This window comes from Notothenia rossii (genome assembly GCF_949606895.1).
Source record: "Notothenia rossii genome assembly, chromosome: 11".
In the NCBI taxonomy this organism is placed as follows: Eukaryota; Metazoa; Chordata; class Actinopteri; order Perciformes; family Nototheniidae; genus Notothenia; species Notothenia rossii.
The window spans coordinates 53,488,436-53,503,483 of record NC_136910.1 but is presented as its reverse complement, the minus strand read 5'-3'; the positions used below and the strand labels follow the sequence as shown (position 1 = coordinate 53,503,483).

The 15,048-nt window shown below is 41.2% G+C and overlaps 1 protein-coding gene across 1 annotated transcript; it reads right to left on the bottom strand.

Annotated features, from left to right (window-relative positions):
• Positions 1-397: 397 nt before the first annotated feature.
• On the bottom strand, positions 398-14,671 carry LOC307025471 (uncharacterized protein). Its single transcript, XM_079660171.1, has 2 exons — positions 14,177-14,671; positions 398-1,944 (listed from the first exon to the last, which is right to left on the bottom strand). The coding sequence occupies exons 1-2, from the start codon at positions 14,367-14,369 to the stop codon at positions 494-496; spliced, it is 1,644 nt and encodes a 547-aa protein (XP_079516297.1). The 5' UTR covers positions 14,370-14,671; the 3' UTR covers positions 398-493.
• Between the last annotated feature and the right edge of the window lie 377 nt (positions 14,672-15,048).

The window sequence follows — 15,048 nt, the reverse complement described above, 5'->3', positions numbered from 1 at the left end:
TCATAGGTGGGCGTGGATTAAGTCTGTCAGTGCTGCACACGTGCAGTGGGATTAGCCAATAGCGATAGCCTTAGAGGGCGAAGCCTTATACGTTCAAGAACGTTTGCATTAAGACACTAAGACTAGCTGGTCCATTGTAAAGGTTAGTCCACCTTAAATGAGCAGTGGGTGATCAGCAAGTGAAAGGCAGGAAACGGAACTTGGTCCTGAGGAGATTTAACGATTATTAAACAAGAAAGTTGTTGAGTCAAGGGGTCAAAGAAAAGACCATTTGTGGCTATTAGCGAATCGGTTGCAGGTGGGTGAAATCAGGCTTAGGGAGTACATGTAACGGCATTAGGTCATCAGGATACAAAATATGCAAATGTATCCCTGACAGTTGGAGCAGCAAACACAATCAGATAACAGGTACATTTATGTAAAACAGGGCTCATTAACAGGATAGCAATGATACAAAAACATTTAGAAATAAAGAACAAAACATCAAATAATCCTATATCTGTATTTCTGTAATTTCTTTTAGCTGCGAGGACTGACGACCAACACATTTGTGTTTATTGAAATGATTACGCAATTTAAATGTTTCCTCTCCTGTGTGGACTCTCATGTGTACCTTTAAACTTCCACTCTGTGAAAAAGCTTTCTTACAGACTGAACATCTGTATGGTTTCTCTCCTGTGTGGACTCTCATGTGTGCCTTTAAATTTTCACTCAGTGTAAAAGCTTTCTTACAGACTGAGCAGCTGTGTAGTTTCTCTCCTGTGTGGATTCTCATGTGTTTTTTTAGACTTCCTCTCTGTGAAAAAGCTTTCTCACAAACTACGCAGCTAAAGGGTTTCTCTCCTGTGTGGACTCTCATGTGTTCCTTGAAATGTATATTCTGTGAAAAAGCTTTCTTACAGACTGAGCATCTGTATGGTTTCTCTCCTGTGTGGACTCTCATGTGTGCCTTTAAATCTATATTCTGTGAACAAGCTTTCTTACAAATTGAGCAGCTAAAGGGTTTCTCTCCTGTGTGGATTATCATGTGTCTCTTTAAATTTCCACTCAGTGAAAAAGCTTTCTTACAGACTGAGCAGCTGTGTAGTTTCTCTCCTGTGTGGATTCTCATGTGTTTTTTTAAACTTCCACTCTGCGAAAAAGCTTTCTCACAAACTGAGCAGCTAAAGGGTTTCTCTCCTGTGTGGACTCTCATGTGTGCCTTGAAATGTATATTCTGTGAAAAAGCTTTCGTACAGACTGAGCATCTGTATGGTTTCTCTCCTGTGTGGACTCTCATGTGTGTCTTTAAATCTATATTATGTGAAAAAGCTTTCTTACAAACTGAGCAGCTAAAGGGTTTCTCTCCTGTGTGGATTATCATGTGTCTCTTTAAATTTCCACTCTGTGAAAAAGCTTTCTTACAGACTGAGCAGCTGAATTGTTTATTTTCAGCACTACTTCGTGGATCACTGACAGATTCATGTCTACTTTTTAGTGAGTTTGAGCCTGATGCAGGTTCTCTGGTCTCCTTCCAATCAGCACTGTCTTCAGTCTCAGGTTCAGAAGAGTCTTCAGTGTCCGGTTCAGAAGAGTCTCCAGTGTCGTCCTCAGTCTTTGGTTCTAAACTGTTCTCTGGATCTGAGTTCCTGGCTGGTTCTGGTCCTCGACAGTCATCTACATCAGCTTCTGTTTCCATGTGTTCAGTTTGTCTTTGATGAGGTTGTGAGGACTGAGGTTGCTCTTTATCATCTTCACTCTTCACAGGGTCAGGAGTGAAAGTGGACTTGGTAATATCAGCCTCCTCCAGCTCCTGAAGCTGCTCTCCCTCCTGACTGACACTGAGTTCCTCCTGTTCCTGCTTAATGTGTGGGGGGGGCTCTGGGTCCTTCTGGTCCAGACTGGTGCTCCACTCCTGCTTGTCAGGGAGAACCTCTTCTTTAACCACCACCAGCTGCTGGACGTCTGCAGGAAACACACAGTCGAAAAAACTGTTAAGTGTTAGCATTTAAAATTCTAATCACGATTAAACTGGGAGACGATTTGCAGCCCAAATTAATGCCTTTGTTTTTATACTTTAATATTATCTTTCTTAGTCCCACCTATTGTGTATTTTTGTTGACTCAATTCACCTTATGTAGACCAGTCCCTTTCAACTTCGAATTAAAAATGAAAAAGGGTTTTTTCTTCTGGTTTAGCACAAGCTGCAATGTAAACAATGAATTGTATTTGGGATCGTTCACAGCTACACTACTATAGAATAGTAATACTAAAAATATATTGTAGGGCCTATAGGGCCCATACCTATACAAAACATGTCTGTGAAGTGTTTTGCTTCAAATACCAAACAGATCACCCATTGTAGCCATGCCTGATACCCCTCTATTCCAGCCCTGTTCCAAAAAGGCTGATTCTGTGACCATACCTTTAAATGGAACAGCTGCTGCTATCCAGGCCCCTTTGTAGCGTCCTGCAGTTTTCCCCTGCTAAGAGAGTTTCCTACCGGCAAAAACACAGCCAAACGCTGCCGTGATTAAATGCCATATTATGTTCCAAACAACTTCAAGCATTATTTCTGAAACAGTATGGATCTCAAACCTTTCTCTCTCACAGGGTTTACCGCAAGGACATTACGTTACACATATTCTCTCCAGTACAGCGTTAGCTCTGAGTGTTGGCATGCTTGCTAATGTAAACACAAACCATATTACTCCAAAACACACTGTGCATTGTTTGATACAGCACATAGCTGTTCTTTCTTAAGTGTTTACCGCTAGAACAGTGCCATAATATGTATTATATATATATATATATATATATATATATATATTAACAACTTTACTCCAAGTGCTTCCTGCAGAATACACAGCTGCGAGAGGGGATTCAGCTAGACCAGTGGCTCCCTACCTTTGTAAACAAACATTGGTTGCTCGTTAAATCAATAAAACTGAGCCTGTTTTTCAGGACTCAGGCTCGAAAATGACATTCCCAGATCAAATTACTATATCTTCCCTTTTAAAAAGGGGTAAATGCATAATCTTTTTTCTCAAAGCAATGATAAACCGGTGAGTTGGATGTAACAAAGTCAGAATCAATATAGATTTTTTTTATTTTAATGTAAATTCAGATTGAACATAGTCAAAAAATGTAAATTATAGTGTCCGTCCAATTTTTTTTTTTTAATTATAGTGAGAACCACCCTTGAATGACGGGATATTAGACTGAAAGCTTTAGGAATCCAAACTATAACATATAATAAGTACCCTGTATCAAGATTGATGCAAAATAAGTGAAATTTGACCTTTTTAGAGAGATTTAGAAGAAAAAAAACACTTCTGGGGTCATTTGGGTGCATTTTCCATATCTCTGGCCCCCCTTGTTCCATTTTGTTACAACCCGGCTCCTGGGCTGTAACATAAAGCAGGGAGGCGAGACAAGAGGTATAAATAACAAATGTTTATTGTCAGTAAACAAAGTGGAAGTGGTGCGGCACGAGCAACAGATCCCCAGGTGGCCCGGAGTGAGTGCGCTCGCACGCTGATATCACTTCCCACCAATGACACGTATCCGGTTGACAAGAATGCAGAAAACAGTGGTTCCCTCAACCCACATGGCTCGCTAACCTGCTGACAGGGAGAGGTGACAGGTAAGGGTACCACAGACACAGCACAAGCAGCAGAGTTAAACTGGCCTACACAGTTCCCCCTTTTAGCCTTAGCTTTGGACAGTCAACCTTCCAGTGCACTCTCCGACAGATTTCCGAATCACTCTGTGGCTGACCACGCCTCTCACGCTCACCCAAGTGTGGATTAGCTTTCTCTTCCCATCTCCCTGCTGCATGATACATACATCCTGGAACCTGAAGTCGCGACCGCCCCTGTGCACATAGTCATCTGCCACAGCAGCAGCCTCTGCAGCAATCTTCACCTTACGCTCGCTGATGTAAACCGCAATGTGGCTGGGCACAGAATTTTGAAATTGCTCCAACACCATCAACTCACATAATGCGACATACGTATCCACATTCAAAGAGTTACACCACCTATCGAAAGAGATAACCAGAACCCTGGCAATGTCATTGCTCATTTTTTCCACTGCCAGCTTCTCCATTTCTGTTTACAACAGCAACAGTCTCTTTCTCTGTTCAAAAGTCAGGTCTGTATCACGGCAGCCAGACATGTTGACACTGTATCTGCCAGGATCAACAGTATATTTTCCTCCTTTTAAAACACCTAACACGAACATATTTGCTCTAACAATCCTTGTTATGTTTTCCTTCATCCTTTTATCCCCAACATCCAAGCGGAAATGTTCAGCAACACAGATCAGCTGCTCACGTAAGAAGCCCTCCAGTAGCTCCTCTGTAGGCGCTCTCACAAAGTCCTCAACACTCTCCATCATGACAACACTGTGTGGCACGCTCACGCTACTACACAGCCTACACGCTACCGCGGCCTGACCCTCTAACTGCCTCACAGAAACTAGCTAAACTCCCCGCTAGTCTTCAGGTACTAGTTATGGCGGGTACTTACGCACTTAATACCGTAAGCTCGGCGAAGCGACCAGCAAACAGGCAACTCCACCTGCAGCCTCGGCGTGCTCCCGAGCTAATAGCTCTAACCACTTTCACACCGCATTAACAGCCCTCCCTACGACCTCCAAGGAAGACCGTATTGAAACCTAACAGGGACAGAAACCAGGGTAACTAACTTGACTGTGTTCATACTCGCTGCCACACATCCCCCCTGTTATTATAACTGCAAAACACTTACCAAGTGACAGACACATTGGATTAACCTATGGATTAACCTTCAGCCGCGTTTTTATAGTTTTAATGACATTGAACACGACTTTTGATCAGAAACCAACAGCCAAGGTAAGAGATGTCCCGTGAATGCTCCGTAATGCTACGTGTTGTGATGTCTGTGTTTGCTTCCCCTGTCGCGAATTCTGATCGCTCAGTGATGATACCAATACCTATATAATCTGTGGAATCTCAGCTTTAATCGGATATCTTGTATGTGCAGTTACGATAAGTAATAAGGGTATTTTTACCTTGAGTTATGTGCCAAGTGCGTTAGCATTTATTCACTCAGGGCTAATTTAGACGCTTCTAGTGAGACTTGTGCTTTGTTTCGGAAAAAATTGTTCATATCTTCAGTTCACTGAGTTTCTAACCGTTAAGTGAGTATAACACATTCATAGGTTTTTAAATATTAAGAAGCCCTGAGACACATTTTTGTGAAAAAACCACACGCCAGACCCGCATTAGGGTCCTCTCGGGCTTAACAGGTTAAAATGTAGGAAAAACGCACATTCTTCAATATGGCCAACTTTCTAGGGGGCAGGGCTAATGGAAGCCAATTTGAAATATGTCTGCAATCATAAGAGCAGTGTGTATACAGCGTTTCGGGGAATATCGGAAAAAGTATATGCGAGTAATTTGGAGTAATTTGTGACATGTAAATCGTCAAAAGTGGTACATTCTCCGTTAGCTTACGAGCTCCTCGTTTGAGCGATCAACTATTCCTTCGCAATTAAACATCACATTGGAAATGGGCTGAACTTGTCTCAGATTGAAAAAAATTCGATCTTTTCCCTAGGAGGAGTTTGCAAAAATGTGCTGAAAAATGCAAATGACCAAATGACCAACTTTCTCGGGGGCGGGGCTATTGGAAGCCAATTACAAATATGTCCGCAATTCCATGAGGAACGTCTGTGCCAAAATGTGTAAAGTTCGGAGAAACTATATGTGACTACCACACAATCGGGGCGCTAAAGAGCTATTTTAACAAAAAAATTCAGATTTAGTTTTTTTACATTCTCAGCAGAATAAGAATAATTCCACCAATAACAATAGGTTCCTCGCACTTCGTGCTAGGACGCCGTTGGGTCTGGGTGCCGTGTTGGCGGGACGATCGCTGCTCCGCCCTTTGAGGCTCGAGGAGCGGACAGTGTGAGCTGGGTTACTGGTATTCTTTTCTGGTTGCTGCGTTGGGACTGCGAGACAGCGAGACACCGCGGAACTCAGCCTGAGCACACACATAAACTCAAAGCCAGGCTGTTCACAACACAGTTCGCCACACATCCTGAGAAAAGATAAGGTTGAGTGAGTGTTTCTCCGCGAACCCAACTCGTCTATTACCAACGTGCAGGGAGCTCGATGCAAGTCAAGGGGAGTCCCTGATAATTGAAAATCAACGCTAAAGGTCCCCCCACTGCGTTTGATAGTAGCGCCCAGTGTTGGGCAAGTTACTTCCAAAATGTAATATAATATTACTTATTACTGTCTTTTTTAAGTAATAACTTACATTACAATATTACTGTCTCTGAAATGTAATGAGTTACACTACTTTTGTATTACTTTTGAGTTACTTTACCAAAATAAATGCAAAAAAATGGCTAGGTATTTTAAATGCTAAAATGTAGTTTAGCGCAGCTCATTATACATCCAGTGAAGGGCAATGTGGTATAGCATAACAACTGTGTCGGCCATTAAGGCTACTAACAACTTTTATTACACGGCTTAGTTGAATACTCGATTCTGATTGCAAATTCTTAACATGTGACACGTTAATCCAGTAGTACAGACCACTGTCAAGGACTATAAAGAAGGTGTGAAGGGTGCAGCAGTAGTAGGTTTACGTGAGCAATAGCGGCCGGCAACAGCAATGAAAAATAGCATTGATGTTATGGTTGCCAATGAACAGATTATGGCATGTATTATGTTTTGAAACCAATCAAGTGAGAACATTTCCAGTTAAAAGTGCAATGCTGAAATATTTCATCCATTCCAAACCGGACTATGGCTAAGAAAAGCACAAAAGCTTCAAAACTGTACGGATAAAACAAATGAGAAAATATTGTAAATCAAGGCAAATATTATTTGAACCATCTCATGGTTTGAAATGGCAAACATTGAAAGGCAAAAGTATTATTAAAACCATGTACATCAGGGGTGCCCCCACTTTTTTGGCTGGTGAGCTACTTTTGAAATGACCAGCTCACCGAGGTCTACCAACCAAAAATAAAATCCCAAATTGCAAGGGTTGCTGAATAATACGTTTTATTTATACATGGGATAACTACAATAGGGCTGCAACAAACGACTAATTTGATAATCGATTAATCTATCGATTAATGAAACGATTAATCGACTATTCGGACTATTACTGTATGCCTTGCACAATTTCTCAAACGCTCTTATTTAGCCATCAACTTTTAGATTTAGCTGGAGGTTGTTTTAGGCATGTGGAAACTAACAATGAAGACAATAAAGATGAATACTTGATTTAAAAATACATATATTATTAAATTAACTTAATAAAGTGTACAAAATTAACATTGCTTTTTATTTAAATTAAATAAATAATATTTCACATCAAAAAGAAACAACAATGTTTTAACAAATCGTATTAAATAATCTGATGACAGAACTGTAAACAGAATAGCTGAAACTTTCACAAAATAAATAACTCAGTTAGTTACCTCTAATCATTAACCCATGTTTGTATAATGTAGTTAACTCCGTGTGTTGCTGCTAGCATACATAATACCTGACGTGGAAACGTTACTCGTGGATGGGGCTACAGAGCCACTAGAAAGACAGTTGAACCCGGTGCATTCCTCAGTCTGAATGTGGTGCACTTTTGCTAAATGTTTAGACAAATTGCTCGTGTTACCGCCCTTACATGCTAAACACTCTTGGCAAGGACCATTGTCCACCTCAAGACGGGTAACATTTAACCACACCTTGGAGCGCTTCTCTCCGCTATCCCCGCCGTGTGTTGCTGCATGTAGCAGCCGAGTGTGTGTAAACTGCCCCGCCCCCTCGCACACAGACGGGGGAGAGAGATCTCGTCTGGATTGGAAAGGTCGAAAATACACTGACCCTAGACGCATTTGTTTGTCTTTTTGCATGTTAGAAACTAGTTTGTCGACACTAAGACTGCGAGATAATGTTTTTGTAGCAATAATACATGACCTTTCTCTTTCTCAACTCGCTACTCGGAGGGAAGTCGCTTTCATATGCCTTGTGAACACTCCGATAATGCCTCTCCACGTTACCTTTCTTTGGCAGAGCTACGCTTGCTTTACGAATAAGGCAAATAACCTTTGAATGTGACATCACAAACAAATATTCTTCCTCCCATTCTGGGTGGAAGTGGTATGTTTTTAGCTTTTTACACGGTCCCGCACTCATTTTGTTGTTTGTCTCTTGTTTGTCTCTTTAACTTAATTTGAGTTTTCCCGGCACTTGACTGATTTTGTATCGCTTTGCATTCTGGGTTAACAGACTGACAGAAAAAGCGACCAATCGCTTCCCAATCAAGTAAACTCCTGAATTAAGTGGCAGGGAGGCCAAGGGAGGAGGGATCAAAACCAGTTTTGCCTATTTTAAAGAGCAACTTCCAGGTTAAAGACACCTGTGAATAAATGTGTAGGAAAATGATGAATACACTAGACTTTCAAAAGAATATACAGAAATATACACTACAGTGACATCTGGCGTCGTTTTTTTAAGAAATGTTAACTTCCGCATAAAAAAGCCTCGGCACGTGACCTCCCGCGTGTGACGTAACACGGAGGACACAAGGGGGAGAGCGGCCGGTGTAACGTATTAATAAACATGGATCCCAATGCTAGTTTCGACAAAGAAGACACAGAAGAAGTTGAACATGAATATTCTAATGCATATGACGGACCACAACCTTATAATTATGAGCCTGCTAGGCGTCCAAGAGACCAGGAGCAGCCAAGGATTAGAAGAAATAACGGCCATCGGAGAGAAATTGAGCTGTGGTGTGAGGAGAACCAGTGGAGAACTGGGCAGCTATCTTGGTGAGTGACCAGCGTTAGCTACAGAATGTTAGCTAACGTCACATCACAACATTGTAAAGTTAGCTATCATATATCAGGCTATAACTAAAGTAGCATTGATAATATAGTAACGTTACTGGCAGGACTGTTGATACTGATCCATAACAGAAACTAATGCGCAAGTATCAGCCGTATCTCGCGTTACCTAAAGCAACTCCACACTACGGTGCTGTGTACCGGAGGAGAGACGCGAGATACGGCTGATACTTGACGATCTGGCGGAGAAATGTTGTGGAGCCTCCGTTGATATGTCGTTGTAAATGGCTTGATGGAAAGCAGGTGTGTAGTCGGGGAGGGTGCACAGCTGATTGCAACAGGTGAGTGGAGGTTGAGCCGGGAGCCAGGAGTGACAGCCACCACGCACACACAAACAACACAGACAGGGGGAAACACACAAACACAAAGGAGACGGCTGGAGCAGTACAGCCACCACAGCGTTACCTAATGCAACTCCACACTACGTCTTACGGTGCCGTGTACCGGAGGGGAGAGAGAGAGTGAGCAGCGAAGGGGGGGGGGGAAGAGAGATGTAATACGGTTTCCTGATAAAGTTGTGGAGAGTATATGCTGCAGGGAGGTGGATGCACAACACACCCAGGAAAGAACGCTAGCTCCGTTCCTTTTCCCGTGAGGGAAACTGTGGACTCGATGTCCTGACAGGGTGGTATTTGTGTAACCTGCACAAACACAATACTGCACCATGATTACAAATGGTGAAATACAATGTAAAACTACCGAAAAATACCAGCTCATTAAAACACAACCGCTCAACTCAACGCAACTACTAACTATACCTGCGGTCAGAGAGCGGAGATGTTTCCCCTTTGTGATGTAATATGACGCGTTTGACGTATGACCTTGAAAAAAAGCTGTTTTTAAGAGCAGAGCTCTAAATTGGTCCTTTCCCTCTGAATTCCTGCCCTTATGTCTCGTAAAACATATTAAATCCTACATTCACTTTTTTAACTGTAATTTTCAAGCAAGTTTAAGCATAAATGTAGAAAAAACAACAACCTGCAAGATGCTCTTTAAGGCTTGGGTTAGCGTGTAAGCGAGTGGTAGCTACATCGGTGCTAACTATCCTAATCGTAGCCTCCAAGTTAAAATCATAGACTGTATATATAAAGGTTAAAACGAAATAGACAAGTGTTAAGCGTTAAGTGGGATAATACTGTAGAACAGACGGCTTCTGTTTGAGGTTGATAAGATAAGGTCATCCTTGTAACTTAAGAGATATTTTATTATGTAGGTAGGAACTGTATGCATCGCTAAGGTTAATTTAAATTGGCTATGCTCAAGTATGTAGACAAGCTAATGTTGAAGTAGTGTATGTGAAATCAACCTCACAATAAGATGTGTGTATATTACAATTATTAATGTCATATTTCAAGATGATTACTTAGATATTACAATATGGTTGGTTGATCTGGAGTTCATTATTGAGCTTACACGTTAACGTCACTTTCATCTGAAGAACGAACCCAAACCTTGTTGTTTTTATTAATTGCATTACCAAATTGGTATTAAATAAACAGTAAGCATTGGTAACACAACTTCCAAAGTTACAGTAAAATAAAAAGGACCCTGACTCGGACAATACACAATCCAATATGTTCAACAGAAGATAATCAGTTATATTGTTTGTACACATGGTACTTTCCATATATATTTGTTTGTTAAAAGTGTCCAGGTGATGCAGACAGGCTGGACCAGAGAGTGAGAGACAGAACTGGACTCCTCACAGCAGTGAACTTCAGTACAGGTACAAAGACTCTTTTTTTCATACTGTACAAAGAATCAAGAAAGATATTGATTTAAATGAATGAAGTATTGACTTTAATACACTGATACACATTCCATTAAACAATACTAAATCACCTACACATCAGTTAAGTTGAGGGTTTTTTTGCATGCAAAAAGTTACATTTAGATGTTAAGCAATATGATTGTCAGCCTTCTAATTTAATCTATTGAAGGCAAAGATATTTAACACATAGTGAGAACTGCTACTATTTATCTCTCAATATTGTCTGTAAAAAACGTGGTAAAAGTTATTCTTTCAGCGAGACAACAGAGCAAACTTCTACAGTTGCACTACGTTTTGATAACAGTTCAATATTATTTTGATAACATATATTTCAATGTTGATGAACTTCATACTGTTCATTCATAATCTTATTGTGTTTGTAGCTCACTGTTGAAATAAAAAAAAAAACATTACAATTGCAAAATAATTATATCTACAGCCCCTAAACACACAAACACACCGCTTATAAATTAACAGTGCATGCACTGATCTGATGCTTCTTGACATGAGAGCAGCTTCCCAGCGGAGTGAAGAAAATACATGAACCTCACGGGAGTCACTCCTCAGTTTATACCTTGTTTTGTTTCAATTAATGTATAATTTAGTTACAAATATGTGATATATCTGAACAACAAAGTGGTCAAAAATCATTTTATTCATTTTTTGGAAACATTTTCATGATCGCTTTTTTCATTTTACATCATGGCCGCGGGAAGGGGGGTGCTGAGGGTGAAGCAGCACCCCCTAGCGGCAGGCAGGGGGTGCAGAGCTCCCCCGTCTGAATTATTATTTGACGGTTATTGCGGCTCCCGCTGTGTATAATCTGTGTAAATATGTAGCCAATAAATTCCACATTGTTGGTAAAATAATATTTTAGCCTGCCCCGAATGTTTTTTCTGTAGCCCCGGACAATTCTACCTCAATAATATAATACATTAACCGTGCCTTACGTGAACCTCATCAAGACACTAGAGAGAACGGCAGGACTGTTATTTCCCGTGTTCAGTGAATGCAACAGAGGCAAGACACCAGACCAATCAGAGAGTTGCATGGAAATAAAAGTGTGCTTGTGTCATTCAAGCTCAGCTGTGTGTGTGTGTGTGTGTGTGTGTGTGTGTGTGTGTGTGTGTGTGTGTGTGTGTGTGTGTGTGTGTGTGTGTGTGTGTGTGTGTGTGTGTGTGTGTGTGCAGAAATAGCGCATTTAGTGTGTGTGAGAGGGAGAGAGAGAGCGAGAGAGAGAGAGAGAGAGGGACCGGTGCCAGCAGCAGGGACCGTGTTGTTAGCATCTGGTTAGCTAGCTGCACTAACAGACATACGGAGCTGTTTGTTCCACAACAAGCTGGAGGAGAGCTCTCCTATCAGGCTGAGAGACTCAGGTGAGCTAAAGGACTCTCTGAGTGTTTAGATAGTTACATTTAGTCTAAGTTATCCCAGTGGGCCACAAACGGTTTGGTCACAAATTATTCAAAAGATTATTTCCGTGGCACACCTTCATATGATCATTATAGTTATAAAAAAAAGAGAATAAAGGAAAAACAGTTATGAAATACTATATGGCAGTAAAACAAGAATACAGTTTGAAAGGAGAGTGATTTGTAAAAATATCCATAAAGAAAAAGAACATCTGCTTACAGTTGTGTTTCATCTGGGTGTTGAGCGATGTATCCATAGATCTCTTAAATGTTGCTCTCAAAGTGCACCAGATTGATGCTTTTAACTTCAATATTTAAAACAAATCTTCCCGGGGGATCATCCCCCCGGACCCCCCTAGAGGAGGTGAGGTCCGCTCCCCACTCGTAAAAAAATAGCACTTTACCCCTGCCTATATGCCGTGAGCTGATTATCGAGCCTTCATTGTAACAGTCGCGGGTGTACTGTGTGTTTTCGTGTGGGGAGTGTTGCAGTAGAACATTCCACTGTGGCGCCCCTGGTGCTCGCGCTTTTGTGCGTGCTCTATAGTGCCCGTAATAGTGTTCACTGGAGTCCAACACCCCCACTCAAAATACCTTCCCACGCCTCTGTTTTACATTGTCATTTATTGTCATTTCGATTCAGTCAGTCATTAAGTGCTATTTAAAATGTGAATTTGCCACATATCCAAACAAACAAAGTGTGCAATCCAATGAATGTTAATCTAACTGGGTTTTGATAGATAACATCTCTTCTCTCAATTATTTTATTTCTATTGTGCACTCTAATCAACATTAATCCAACTAATGTTCGTTTATACATTTTAAGAATGGCGTTTATCTTTTTTGAGAATGAGTTCTTATTTGATTTTATTTATTTGGGTCTACAACAGATGATACAAATATTTGTGTCAGTAAATGTGTAGGCGGGGGTGTTTGTGAAAATAACGGGGACAGAGCTGCTGTCAGATGATCAGATGTGCGGCGTCATCACAAACGGACGTCGCTTCACGTGACTCTCCGGAGGAAAGTACGTCCCATTGCTCTTAAAACTCATTTCCCTGCTTCTCGTGGTTTCCTTGCGTCTCTCCATGCTTCCCTGGAGGGAGGGACTAGTCACAGGGAAACGACGCAAGTGAGGGACGCAAGGAATCCATTTAACCGAAGTGAAACGCAGCCTATGGGTGCAATGCATGCCAATGCACCCCCCTAGAACCGGGCAGGCTGAAGGGTAAACACCAGGCTTACTAATCTACGCGCACAATTTTACTCTGGGGTCGGAATGTCTCGCGATGTTGTTAAATTCCACAAAAAAAAAAAACTCCATTTAATTTCGGGTTAATATGTGTTTTGTGAGTTTATTACCCATATTTTATTAGTAATGCGTAATATTACTTAATTACAGCAAAAAGTAATACATTACTGTAACTCTGTTACTTTTGTAACGCGTTACACCCAGCGCCAAAGGGATTTTGGTGTGTGAGGAGCTCCACTGATTGGTCCATTTGGGCATGGTAACGTCACCATACTCAGGAAGAAAAAATGGAAAAAGATAAATCTCCAACTACGCATTCTGGGAAAGCATAGCTGTTAGAGTTTTACTCGCTCCAGGGTTTACTTTGAGGGTTTGTGACATTGCAGACCGTTTACATGCATAAAAAGCTACATAGCACACAAGGAGATGGTTAATAACCAGAAAAGCATGTCATGGGACCTTGAAGAAAAAACAGCCTACATCACAGTTCTATATAGTGTTTCATTTATCTGGTTGGCAGCTCATCCCTTAAAAACAGAAGTCTCAGAATGATTATAATAACATGAAGCTTGTTATGTAAATAAGTTATTAGGCTTCTTTTTATCCACTAAGATTTGTTAGAAAATGTTATCAAAATGTTATTAACATGAATTGACACATGAATACTACTGTGTAATATACATTTAAGTAGTACAATATGAGAAAAGCACAAGTTTCATTTGTGGGCCATATTTCATTATACTTTTAGCTGAGGGCCGTTTCAAAATGGCCAGGGGCATTTGGCCCCCGGGCCGCAGTTTGGACAACCCTGGTTTAAAGTGTTAATTAAGAGTAAAGGGAACAGACCTGCTGTGTGTATCCGAAGCTGAGGCTGTAAAACAGAATCCAGTAGTTTCTGGAGTCTCTTGTTCTCCTCTTTTGAACAAGACAGCTCCTCCTCGCACTCTGCCATCGTTTTTTCCACCAGAGCAAATATCTCTTCACCAGCAGGAGTGAGAAGCAGCTTCTTCAACGAAAGCAGCATTTGGACTTTACTCATGTTTACTAGATCACCTTTTCCTGCAAACTCCGTTAAACACACTGGTTCTTTCTCTCCATCAAACTCTCAATCTGAGTAGTGTTGCCAACGTGTTTCCAGCTAGCATGCTAAGCTAGCTCCTATAGTCCGAGGTAAACGCTCCAGAAAAAGAGCACACAGTCCATTCGGAGGATTATCTAAAAACACAGATGATGGATCAGTAGTGCTGGAGCTCACACAATGTCTCAGGAACACAGAAAGAGAGAGAACCGTTGCGACCTAGGGACGAGACGCCACCTGGGTTCTTCTTCTTCTTCTTCTTCTTCTTCTTCTTCTTCTTCTTCTTTGGTGTTTTTTGGCGGTTGGAAAACCAACTTGTAGGTGCATTACCGCCACCAACTGGACTGGAGTGTAGACAAGAGACTAGCAGAAAACAATAAACAAAAGAAAGAAAAGAAAAGAACCAAAACTCTAGATTATTTTTTATTTAAAATGCAATATTCTGACGCAACCCCAGAGAAGTGAGAAGCAGACACAATCAGGTTGCGGTCCAATAGTCCATTTAGCTTAGGTTAGGAACCTTCCTAACCAAGGGAAATGACCCGGGGCCTTTATTATTTCTCTAATAATTTCTCCTCGAAATCTCGATCAGAGGTTTTCCGGCGCGCCATATTGAAGGACATCTAATTTCTCTAAATGC